At 36.1% G+C, this 12279-nt stretch overlaps 1 protein-coding gene across 1 annotated transcript; it reads right to left on the bottom strand.

Annotated features, from left to right (window-relative positions):
- Positions 1–1949: 1949 nt before the first annotated feature.
- LOC132845292 (cyclic nucleotide-gated cation channel beta-3) lies at positions 1950–9802 on the bottom strand. The gene is made up of 18 exons (XM_060869233.1): positions 9597–9802; positions 9296–9350; positions 8916–8994; positions 7825–7985; positions 7344–7625; positions 7015–7223; positions 6819–6869; positions 6631–6717; positions 6468–6532; positions 6273–6395; positions 5346–5487; positions 4911–5070; positions 4011–4108; positions 3830–3913; positions 3626–3744; positions 3348–3500; positions 3005–3155; positions 1950–1982 (listed from the first exon to the last, which is right to left on the bottom strand). Exons 1-18 carry the CDS (start codon positions 9780–9782, stop codon positions 1965–1967), a joined length of 2223 nt encoding a protein of 740 aa, XP_060725216.1. The 5' UTR covers positions 9783–9802; the 3' UTR covers positions 1950–1964.
- Positions 9803–12279: the final 2477 nt, after the last annotated feature.

The raw sequence follows: 12279 nt of genomic DNA, 5'->3' as shown, positions 1-12279 counted from the left end.
CAAATGCAAATGTGCCAGGCCTCACAGGTAATGGGTGTGTTTGCACAACAAAAGCAGGAGGACAATCAAGCTGAAGAACTGTGAAAATATCAAGAGGGGGGAATCACACCTCGGGACCTGCACCAGAAAATAAATGAGCTAAATGATCTAATGTCCTTCACGCATCAATTGTTCCTAGTGATCATAAATAGGTCATTGGAAACATTTCAGTGCATCAGATTAATTGAAATGATGAATTAATGAAACACTTCTGATCAACAGACCTGACCCAGCACTTTTTGTAGTGTCTGCTAAATTGTTAATCTCTGCAGTACAATTGTGGTTCTTAAAGTCAGTCATATCTTTTCAGTACAGATTTATTTTCATAAAGGTTTGCGTTAGATGTGTCTCAGATTCTTAAGATTTTCCCTTATTACTTGTTATGTGGTCTGTTGTAATACTCTGTAGTGTGTTAACACTTCTCAGTTTCTCATTGCCTTTTAGTGTATATTTGAAAATCTATTACAATATTAGAGTTTTTTTTTCTGTTAGCCAGATTGATGGACTGAATTTTGATGCAGTTCATTAGGACATCTTATGAACAACAAAGCATAGTGCAAAAAAAAAATAAATAAATCCATGGTAATTTTTTCTACTTTTACCATCTGTCACAATCAATTGGTAGACAAACCAGCTTACAAAAGCATACTGAAACCCCAAACCTACTGTCATATTTTTCTCATGCAGATTAAAAATAATATAAAAAAACTGTCTTATTGTTTCTAATGGCAATATAAACAAACAAACAAACAAAAAATACATCAATAACTACAAACAATACAAGACCATAGTGCACACTGAGCTCTGTATCATTGAACTTTAAAAAAATAAGGGGGGGGGGGCAGGTTTAGGGTTATGGCTATTCTGTGCTTTTCTTCTGTGTTTTATTTATTTGCTTTGATATTGTGTAAATCAAATTCATCACTTTAATGACGTGGTTGTCAACCCCATCTTATTACTATTTTGTGTAACATGATTTACAGTTAATTTGGCAATTAAAAACATTTTAATACATTGTGGCAGTGTGATGCTAGACAAAGAAAAGAAGCTTCATTTGATTTAACTGTATCTCCTGAATTATAGCAAAATGTATATTTAAGCATGACACAGAGGTTTCCTTTATACAGGTCAGGATCATTAGCTGGTTCATGAGATCCTATTTTTGGGCTTCCATTTCTTTGGGATATCCATAGTGTTGAATATTTTCTGCAAACATGCATCCAGGGTTAATCTTCAGTTTTCCCCAACTATGTGTTTTTTTTTTTTTAGCTCTACTAATTTCCTCTGTAGGTGAGTAATCACACTTTCTTTCTAAGAGAAAACTGTCCTTTTGTAGGCCAAACAATGTGCTTTGTAGGCTGTAAAATCTCTTCTTATGTGTCCTATTCAAATTCATTCTGTACTGGTTGAATATGCTAAGCTAAAATGAAAATAAACATTTTCATTTTAGTATTCTGGCCAATAATTTTTTATTCCAAACAATCTTCCCAACAGTTCCTTTATTTCAATAAATTTCAACAAGAACTAAAGCAGGAATAGTTTATTTAACTCCCGTATCCTGTTAGAGCACAAGTGTACACTGAGCACAAAAACAGAGAGAACACTTACTTAATGAAATCTCACAGTTCCCTGGCTAGGCTAAAAGGATTAGACAAAGGATTTCGCTGATGCTTAGCATTTCACTGGACCATCAGCATTACTGGCAAATAAATAGTGGACAGACTCACTATATATTGTGTGTGTGTGTTTTTTTTATTAGTTTGAATATACACTTAATTTAAAGAAGTTGCTGAACTTTAAGAAACATTTGCTTTATTATGTTGTGGTACAAAATGCAAATCTATTCATAAATGAATCCATATACAAAAGTGAAAACATCCTATGTTTTATATGGGTGAAATAGTGAAATTGTCCTTTTGTCACACTTATTGTGCAGTTGAGATCTAGAAAGCAAAGGAAAACAAAAACAAAAAGTTAGGCCATTTGCATTTGTATGAAAAATATCAAGTAGATCAGGAATCAGTTCAACTGTTGTTCTGTGCATATTTGTCTGTGTAATATTAAAGCTACTGTTTTACACATTGTTAAGCAAAATTTGTTTATTCCAATTTAATAACTAGATTTGTAAAGTTTGTTGTGACAAACTTTGATGTTGGCTTTGACAGTGCAAGTATTTGCAAAGGCTGGTGCTTTTTTTAGGCGTGTGGACATAAGGGCTAGTGTTACTTTTGGAGGCAAGTGGATAGAAAGCTAGGGTGTCAAAACATTTTGAGGTAAGTAGAGACGAGCATGTGACGTCATCTGAATACTCTTGAGGAAGTTCTCCACATTGTGCTGAGTGTTTTGATATATCACATGCCTATGTTGTGCAAAATTTTTATTTTCACGTGACATCACGTGACATCATCAGAATACAGTGAGGAAGTTCCCCTCATTGTTCTGAGTGTTTTGATATGTCACATGTCCATGTTGTAAAAAGTTTTTTGATTTTGCATATTTTGGGGGCGGGGCTGCAGCACAACCAAAGGCCAGTTGGTACACCAATTTAAAGTTTGTTCAGAGTATCACCCTAAAGGAGCTGGCCGAGTTTGGTGTAGATAGTTCGAAAGCTTGCCGAGTTCTAAACCTCCAAAATTTATAGTGGGAGTCTATGGGAAAAAAGGCCACTTTGAGACCCGGTACCGGAAGTACCGGGACTCGGATCGCTTAGAAAAGTAATAGCAACAAACTTCAGACCGGGTTCTACAACATATCCGAATTTGGTGCATGTGGCTCGAAAGCCCTAGGATGCATTAAATTTTATAAATTTTTGTATAAGCTGAAATAGGAAAACAGAATGTTGGCTTCTACAAAGCCAACATAATTAATTAATAATCAATTCAAACTTTAAAACTGTTTCAGAGCCCTTGCTGTTTGTGCCTTTAACATGTCTTTTAATCCCTTAAATATCTGTGCTGTTTCCTACTTTGAGTTTTTCCATAAATGTTTTTTTGTTGAATCTTCCAAAAGCCCGTAGCATTTTAGGAGTGGGAGCTTTGGGTCTAAACAGCTCCAGTCCTTTCCTTTTCTCCCCTTCGTCTTTAGCTGTAGCTGGACCCTTTGCCTTCATTAATTTCCTACATGTCATGAAAAGAGAGAAAATTAGTAATGAGTAATGCCTATTATCTCTTTGATACAGTGCCATATCTGTATTTCTATCTGTGTATAACTTATTGTGTGTTTATTCTGAATAATATATTTATATATAGTTGCCTACTATTATCCCTAATCCAAACCAGAATACACAAATCTTTAAAAAGTAAACTCGCCTTCCTTTCCTGGCCAGAAGTTTCTGGGATTCTGGGTAATGAATTAGAATGTCATTGAGGTCTTTCTTATCCAGCACAAACAGGTTAGCGAATCCATGAGCTGCCACATTAGCAGTTCTCCTGTTGCCTCCATTTGCTGAAGACTGCAGAAGACTAGAAGAAAGTTCATTGTAGCATCAAAGTCATGCATTAAGCCTTTAACGGAATTGTACATTTGTACAATTGTACCTATTTTGTGCATGTAGGGCTGGGGGAAAATGTTCTTCTTATAACCTCACCTGATCTCACCAAACACACAGCCCGCCTTCAGTGTCACAAAAACGATCTTGTTGTCAGGCCCACCAACAACCTGCACCTCTCCAGCTTTGATGATGTACATCTCTTTACCAATGTCACCCTGTTGAACAGAAATGGGTAAAAGGTCTTAACAAGCTGTTTGTTTTTTCTTAAATATGTGCCGACAAGGGCAAGAATTAACTCACTTTCTTACACACATAATCTCCTGGCAGATACACTATAGACTTCAGCCTCAGCAACATGTCCACCAGCATCTGGTTATCACAACCCTGTAGCAACACATGAGCATCAATCACTCTGACCTTTTTATTTTATTGTTTCAGTCCTGATCTTTTGAACATGAGAAAAAGAATAAATCAGTCCCACCTTAAACAGGTCAATCTTCTGGAAAGTGGTGAGGTTGATGTCTACAGCGATGGCTGTTCTCATTACCAGTGGCATTTGTTCCAGCAACTCTGACTCGTCTTAGGTTATAGCCACAAAAAGTCACATACATCATCTTTGAGTCCTCATGGTTAAAAATCATAAAATCTTTTTTGCTCAGCAACTCAAATTCCAAAACAAATTCTTCATGCATTTGTAATAAACTTGGAAAAGTGCTGAACATGTGTTTAAAAATCTAGTGTTAAAATTGTGGGTATGGCTATGGGTTTTATGGAAGTGTAAGAAAAAAAATCACTCATGGATCAAATAAACAAACAACACATTTACCTAATGAGCTAAATTTAAACAGTTGCGTTATGTTCCTAATATTCATTTGATAACACTGTTTTTATCTCTGGAAATGATCTCCAACCATGACCATATGCTGAACTATTAATATAACTGGTCACTGGTTTAGGTGAAAGTGTCTTACAAATAAATGTTAATAAAGTTAGCAATAATGGTGTTATGTTATCTATGAAGTACACAGAAGAGAGGATGCAATTACAAATATATACAACATTTTAATGCACCTCCTCTATTTAGTTTATTTCTACTTTCCAAAAAAATTTAAACTACAATGACCCTGACCAGGATAGATTAATTTGGGTGGATGGATGGATGGATGGACGGATAGATGGAAGGAAGGATAAAATGATAGAATAATGGATGGATGGATGGATGGATAGGTGAATAAATAAATGGATAGATAGTAGTTAAATGAATGGATAGGTAGAAAGTTAGACAGGTGGAAGGGTGGATGCACACCTTCATTTGAAAAATAAGATTCAATTGTAAGATTCATATGCAGGACTTTGGTAGGATTAAACATGCTGTTCTTACCCAGCATGCCCTGTGAGTCCCAGGTGTAGTTGTACCATGTACGGACTCTGTGTTGTACCAGCTTTGGAATACGATTAGTCACCATATACGATACACATACATCCATAGAGGCACGGAAGTATGTCTGACCAGCAGTGGCAGCCCCAATGACATCTCTCATCTACAATATGGCATATTTCAAAGAAACAGTGTCTGTGGTTTACATTTACATTTACATTAACAGCATTTGGCAGAATGCTTCTGTGGTATACTGTAATATTTATTCATATTATTTTTTGAAATGCAAAATCAACAGCTGTACTAAAGAGCTATAGGCTTGTTGAAAGACTACTGATGAATGATTTATTCTGTGCCCACAGAATAAATCTTGATGGAAAAAACAGTCTGTGGGGAATATGACTGGATGATCCTGTGGGAATTCTATTTATCTTTTACCTGTCCAATTAAACTTGAGAAGACAAAAACACCAACAAAAAAGTTTGTCAACTGAAATATGATCTCAAAAACAGTGTAAGGCTCAGGTAGTCCACCAATGTTGATCAGGGTCCGCACAGCAAAATAGTAACAGCGTAAGTACCTACAGAAAATAAAATGTCTTTTAACGATGTTCCACATTCTAATAACATTTCAATATTTAACATTCAGCAGAAAAATAATTAATTGCTCTTTATTTGGGTGTATAGAAACTGCAAAGTTAGTTGGAAAAATCAAAACTAAAGCAAAAAAAAAAAAAAGAAAAAAAAAAGAAAAAAGTGTAGTAATGCAAAAAATGTCTACCTGGCCAAGAACGATGGACAAAAAAAATGCACCAAAAATATAGCTGGTCATCTGAAAGATTTGACCAAATAAGGTGTCTGGAAAAGGAAGCTCTGCAATCATCAACAGGGTTTTCTCTGAGTAGAAGAAACACCTCAGGTAGCTATGAGAATATAAAGATCCAAAAGGCTAATGCTATTAAATAGTTTATGCATCATGAGCATTGTTCTTTCAACACCGATGGAGAATTAGATTAAAATGATCTCAATTCGGTTTTCAAACTTTTGTTTAAAGATTTTGTTCTTTTTCAAAAATGACAGGAAAAAATACAATTAAAATACAGTGGGGAAAAAAAACAGTTAAAATACACCCTTAAAAACAGTTCTCAAAACAAAAATCTTTGAAAAAAAATATGTGTGATATACAGTTGTGTTATTTACAGAAGGCCTGCATGAATTTTAAGTACAAGTATAAGTATATATATATATATATATATATATATATATATATATATATATATATATATATATATATATATATATATATACAGTATGAAGTATGAAGTATAAATAAGTAAAAATAAAATGAACAATGAAAATGACATACGCACTGCCTTTTCCACTGTAGACCCACTTGGTTGAACCAATGCCTTGGTAAGCAGATGCCACATAGTAAAAGCACGAGTTGATATGAAGCACGAACAGTAGATACCCAATGGTGCGAATTACTCTATTAAAAACAACTAGAGTTAAAAGTTCAATAAACACCACAAAGTTATGTGATAACGTATTGTTTACATACCTCCAGATGTACGCCTTTGTCATGATACCCTCAAGCCGATCACTGAACTCAAAAAAAGCCTCAAACTTAAAAGAAAGTTAGCATCAGTGATTATTCCATTGACATGAGCAAAAAACAAACCAGTAAATCAGAATAAATCAGAAAGACTTTATGTATCACATACCCTCATGATTCGATTAATCCTGAAAATGGACTGGAATCCAAATGGAATATACAAGATGTCCAGAGGTAAGACTGATATCAGATCATACTGACCAAGCAGAGGAAAATGTATAATAAAATAGTTTAAATACTTTTAAATTTCACACTAAAATATATGCATGAAAAACATTTTAGGTCCCATTTTAATACCTGAAATTTTGGGGAGGCTCTGTAATGCTTCTTAATAACAGCTCGGTCATACTGACAAAATAAAACAGAATAATATGAAATATTATTGAAATAATTGAGGGATAATACATTATTAGTATCTAAATGATGCCATGTGAATACAATCTATACAAACACACAGATTGTAAATAATGATAATAATATATTTTGTGCTTACGATGATATCTCCACTCTTGCAGAACTGCAGCCTTGGCTGGAAGATGATCATATCAATGATGTAGATGAGGTCAGCTAGAACATCTCCAGTAAACCACAGAGGGATTGAGGTAGGAGTGTGATAGGGGAAGGTCATACGGACTGGTATGAACCAAAGGTTGTAGCTGAAAGCAATAGTCACCAGGCTAAGCCAAGTGATGTACCGCCGATCTAGAGATGGTCACATAGAGCAGTAAGCAATAAAAGAAATAAAATAGAAAAGCTAATAAAATTGAATGCATTTGTATTGAAAGTGTATTTAAACTACTCTACAGATGCTGTGTTTGTAACCTGTGAACGGATCTATGGATGTGCCCAAAACATTATCCATTCTGTCTTCAATTGGTTTCAGCACTGAGTCTAGGCAGGCGAATTTGAACTCTTCTTTCTTCTCGTCCTTTGTTTTATCATCTTTCTTTTCTTCCTTCTTCTCTTCTTCCTTCTCTTTCTTTTCCTTGGCTTTTGCTGCTTCTTTCTTTGCCTCCTCCTCTTTTTTGATCCTCTCCTCCTCCTCTTTTCTTTTTCTCTCTTCCTCTTGCTTTTTTATGAAATCTTTTTTTCTCAAAACAGGTGCTATTTTTGGCAATAAATAAATAAATAGATAAATAAAAATAAAACCCACAGAAATGATGATTGCCATTGTTGTTGCTTTTTTTTAAATAACCATTGTCATTCACTCTGTATAGATATTTAGACATGCAATTGCCAATTGAAGCATGTTACAATCTTGCTAAAACAGTGATTTATTCATGGGAAATGTTTTTGTACTCACTGACTGGAGGGCTGCGCTCAGGTGAGGATGCATAGGGGTCTATGACTTTTTCTTTGAACATTTGTGTACGTTGTCGCATCTGCTGGATTACTTTTCGAAGCTGTGCATCAGAGTATGTGTTTATTACAACTGGACATGAAAGAGATGGCTGTGCTTCTTGTCTAAATAACAAAAATAACAGAAAAAAGAACACACCTTTGTCACGCATTTCTGCGTATGATATTCAAATGTGGATATAAATTGAAATCAGTCAGACATGTTTTGCATATTGAACTAAAATATAAAGGTATAGAGGTTTGTCTTGTTTTTCTCTGTGGGTGAAAATGTAGACGTGTGTGTGGTGGGAATGGTGCAGGATTTCTCCCATATCTGCTATCATTTTTGGGCATTAAAATAAAACTCTCCACATTGTAATCAAAGCATAGTGCCCAGAGGAGTCTGTGCAAAACAACACTTATCCTCATCAGGCTAAATGAGACTGTCTGTGACACTGAAGGATAAAAGGATGGACTCTTCATTACAGTAACAACCAGTGAAGAATTCCCATCAATTTAATTCAGGCTTTGCTTTTTCTTTTTTCTCTCCAATGTCTTGTTGCTTAAATTTTAAATAGCTCCCCTGGCAGCTTCTTAAGTCCCTTAAAGCTGTAAATCTCATAATCTCTTCTTTGCTCCTCACTTCAGTAATCCTTCTGCTTTCTGGTAGGCAGATATAGATCCTGTGGATAATGTTTGTGTTTGCTGAATGCAAGATTGTTGGACCACTTGAAATCAGTTAACAAAATATTAATTCATTTCCGTCTGGAATCTGGACTCAGTTCTGGTTACATGGGGCAGGAGGCAGGAGTACACCAAGGGTGGGACACCAGTCCATTGCAGTGAACCTTACACACACATTCACACCAAGGGCCAATGTAGCTTAACTACCTGGCATGTCTTTGGAAGGTAGGATGAACAAGGAAATCCTAACTGAAACTCAGTCAGGGAGAACAGGGTTAAATGCTACACAGAAAACACTGAAAAAGGGCATCATTGTGTATGGCTGTGTTGTGCAAATGTAAAATAATAACTGCTGAAATTTTCCACTCTTACTTATCAGCTGGTGGCTGATCTTTTACAGGCTTCTCTTCTGGTTTTGGCTCAGCAGCAGGCGCAGGTGTTGGTGCTGGAGCTGGTAATACACAGAAACAAGACAGGAGAGAGGGGCTTTCCATTGCTGTGTGATTACTGCCAGTGCTCCTACAGGCAGCTCCCAGACAGAACAGTAATGTTTAACAGGAGAAAACACAACCAACTCTGACCACATTATCAGCACTGCCACTGAACACTATATAGAACAAAAGAAATACACTGGCATACATTTAGTTTTTTTTAAAAAAAAAAATGTTTTAAGATGGCTATGGGGAACATGTTTTACATGCTCTGTTGGATTTTATAGAGTAGTATTCAGAGTTTAATAGCAATTGACTCACCAGGGCTTTCTTCTTCTTTCTCGGCTTCATTTTGTTTGACTGCAGGCTTTTCATCCTATAAGTTGCAAAGACCAACTTTTTTAATAGCTGTGAAAGTGGATCTTTCTGATTCTCTTGGAGGATTATAAAATTAAATCCCTATGGTTATTATAATATTCATTATAGTCATTAAACATTAATCTTGCAGGACAAACACTCAAAGACAGACAAATCATGGCCATGATTTTTATTATCTGCTACAAATTGTGACACATCATAACTACAATATTCTTAGAGATTTTGTAAAGCAGATGCATCCTACCTTAATTGGCTGAGTTAATGGAGTTGGTGCAGGAGCTGTGGTAGATACAGGAGTTGGGGTCGGTCCAGGATCCTTAGTCGGTTTAGGAGCTGGGGTAGGTGCTGGTGTTGGGGAAGGATCGGGTGTTGAGGCTGGTGACGGAGCAAGCACAGGACCCCTGATCAGCTTTCCAAGAGTGCGAAACATGTTGGTTACCAACTGCTTCCGTTGCTGTCTGGGGATCCTTTATACTCTTATGCTGTAGCTGCCGTATAAACCACACAGGTCTAATTAGTGCTTTTAGACCTCTAATCCCTACTCATGCTTGCCACTCCCACAGTATCAGCTAAGTCTATATGTAAGTGTTTCTGGTTTGGTAAATTGCATGGAACTCAGTAATCTAGGTGGTTTATGTTCAATATATTATGTTGAAATAAATTAATTTGAGTTAATAAACATCCAGATGGTTGGGACCCAACAAAAAATAGAACATGAACGTGTTTTGTTAGCACAAATTACCCCTGAATTAATTTCAATTAATAAATTCAACCACAAATGTAAAATTCAATGACATTTATTGGAGGAAAGATGTTCTGCCAAATGAAAATGGATGGAAAAATAGTTAACTTTCCTAAGTTCAGGGCCATTCAGTAGGCCAGTCTCAGTCAAGTATGATACTCTGAAAGGGATAATGTTTCAGGAGATCACAAAAAATAAACATACTCTACTTTTTAAAGATCAAATGGCTAATTAGGCAACTAAGGTTATTAGCATATTTTGAACATACATTACACTATAATACTGCTCAGTCATATCAGATCTCTCAGCTGGCATAGTGTTTAGACTAGTTTTTATCATAAAAACCTTTTGTTTTCTTCAGAGGCTTCTAATTGCTATTATACAGACAGACTTTCAGACAGACAGATTTATAGATATATATATTAGACCGGGGGGGCACGGTGGCTTAGTGGTTAGCACGTTTGCCTCACACCTCCAGGGTCGGGGGTTCGATTCCCGCCTCCACCTTGTGTGTGTGCATGTTCTCCCCGTGCCTCGGGGGTTTCCTCCGGGTACTCCGGTTTCCTCCCCCGGTCCAAAGACATGCATAGTAGGTTGATTGGCATCTCTGGAAAATTGTCCATAGTGTGTGATTGCGTGAGTGAATGAGAGTGTGTGTGCCCTGCGATGGGTTGGCACTCCGTCCAGGGTGTATCCTGCCTTGATGCCCGATGACGCCTGAGATAGGCACAGGCTCCCCGTGACCCGAGGTAGTTCGGATAAAGCGGTAGAAAATGAATGAATGAATGAATATTAGACCAGCTTTGTCAAGATGGTAACACAGACAGCAAGTACCATTAATAGCTCATTATTGTTTACAGAATTAAATATTCTCAGTACATATTGGTTAGTTGCAATGTTGGAAATCATACAAAAAAAAATAAAGAAAATAACTTTAGCAGGTGCAAAAAAATAATCTGAAAGCTATATTGAGTAAGTGAATAGGTTTAAATTGAAGGCACACTATTAAACAAGTAACTGGTGCACCTTTAATTATTTCATTATAATTAAGATTAGATTTAAAGGACTCCTATTTCTCATATCATCTGTATGCATTTATCTGCAACTTATGAAAGAAACTTACCTTTCTTTGTAGATTTGTTCAGCCTTATTTGGAATGGTTTATTCTTTCGTAAATAAAAAGAAAAATTACATTAGACAAGGTGTAGGATGATTTATTTAGTTCCCCTGGAGTGTTGTGATGTAAAGAGTGCTGCAGTCTGTCAATCAAAGCTGCATAACAGTCTCACTCATATGGACTGAGTAATGTTTTCAGTACAGGAACAGGCTGGTCTGCATGTAAAAATCAACGTTGCCATATGAGTCATGTCTTTAATTGGCTTGAATATATATCCGCTCTCTGTTGGTGCCTGTACATCTTGTAAAATGCTTGCCAAGAGTAATTTATAGGCCAATTTAAATGGCAACTGCAACAAAGATTTCTTCTAAAAATAATCAGAAGCATCGGTGAAGATCTTCATCCATTTGATACAAAAATAAAGGGAAATAATTTCCCCCAATGTAGTTAACAACAAAGGAGCAAGAAGTTAACAACCACAGGGGAATGATGATGGAAAAAAGCCATCAAAGCCTTCAAGAAACTTTATTGTGTTGGGTGTGATTTGTTGCTCTGCACAATTTCTTGTTTAGATTACAAAAGAACATACCTTAGTTTAATATACAATTATCTCATTTTTCTAACCTATAGGTTAATTAAGCAGCAGTGAGAAATGTTTCCAGTAGGGGGCAGTCTAATATCATATTTCTGACACCAACACTCCAAAATTCTGGGTAATCTCACTACTGTACAGTTGACTTTTTTCTTTTTTCGTACACTATCCACAGCAATCCACTATCTAACATTCTCAGTGGGGCCAGATTAGGCATAAAAACACAACTCTCCTTACACATGCAGAAGAAAAAAAATATTGATTGTCACTATCTTGGTATTTTTGGATCAAATTCAGGGGGAGGTTATCCTTAGCCAAACTGTTTCATAATCATAAGTCGTAAGTGTATCACAAGTGTTATCCTGGTATATTTTAGTAAGGAAGTTTATTTTTCTGCTGGCTCTTTTCAATCAGAGAGAGAGAGAGAGAGAGAGTGCAGAAGTGTGTACAAGCCCAGGTCGTCTTTTGTATGACGG

Source organism: Tachysurus vachellii, chromosome 5 (assembly GCF_030014155.1).
Source record: "Tachysurus vachellii isolate PV-2020 chromosome 5, HZAU_Pvac_v1, whole genome shotgun sequence".
Classification (NCBI taxonomy): domain Eukaryota; kingdom Metazoa; phylum Chordata; class Actinopteri; order Siluriformes; family Bagridae; genus Tachysurus; species Tachysurus vachellii.
The sequence above is the reverse complement of the archived record's forward strand: the minus strand, read 5'-3'. Positions and strand labels throughout refer to the sequence as shown.

Bases quoted from the DNA above. Each gene is read 5' to 3' on its own strand.
- LOC132845292 (XM_060869233.1), bottom strand. From the start codon at position 9,782: ATGTTTCGCACTCTTGGAAAGCTGATCAGGGGTCCTGTGCTTGCTCCG. The intron at 6,718-6,818 runs GTATTAAAATGG...CTGCTTGGTCAG, and splicing joins GAGCCTCCCCAAAATTTCAG to TATGATCTGATATCAGTCTT. The intron at 3,914-4,010 runs GTGGGACTGATT...GTGTTGCTACAG, and splicing joins AGAAGATTGACCTGTTTAAG to GGTTGTGATAACCAGATGCT.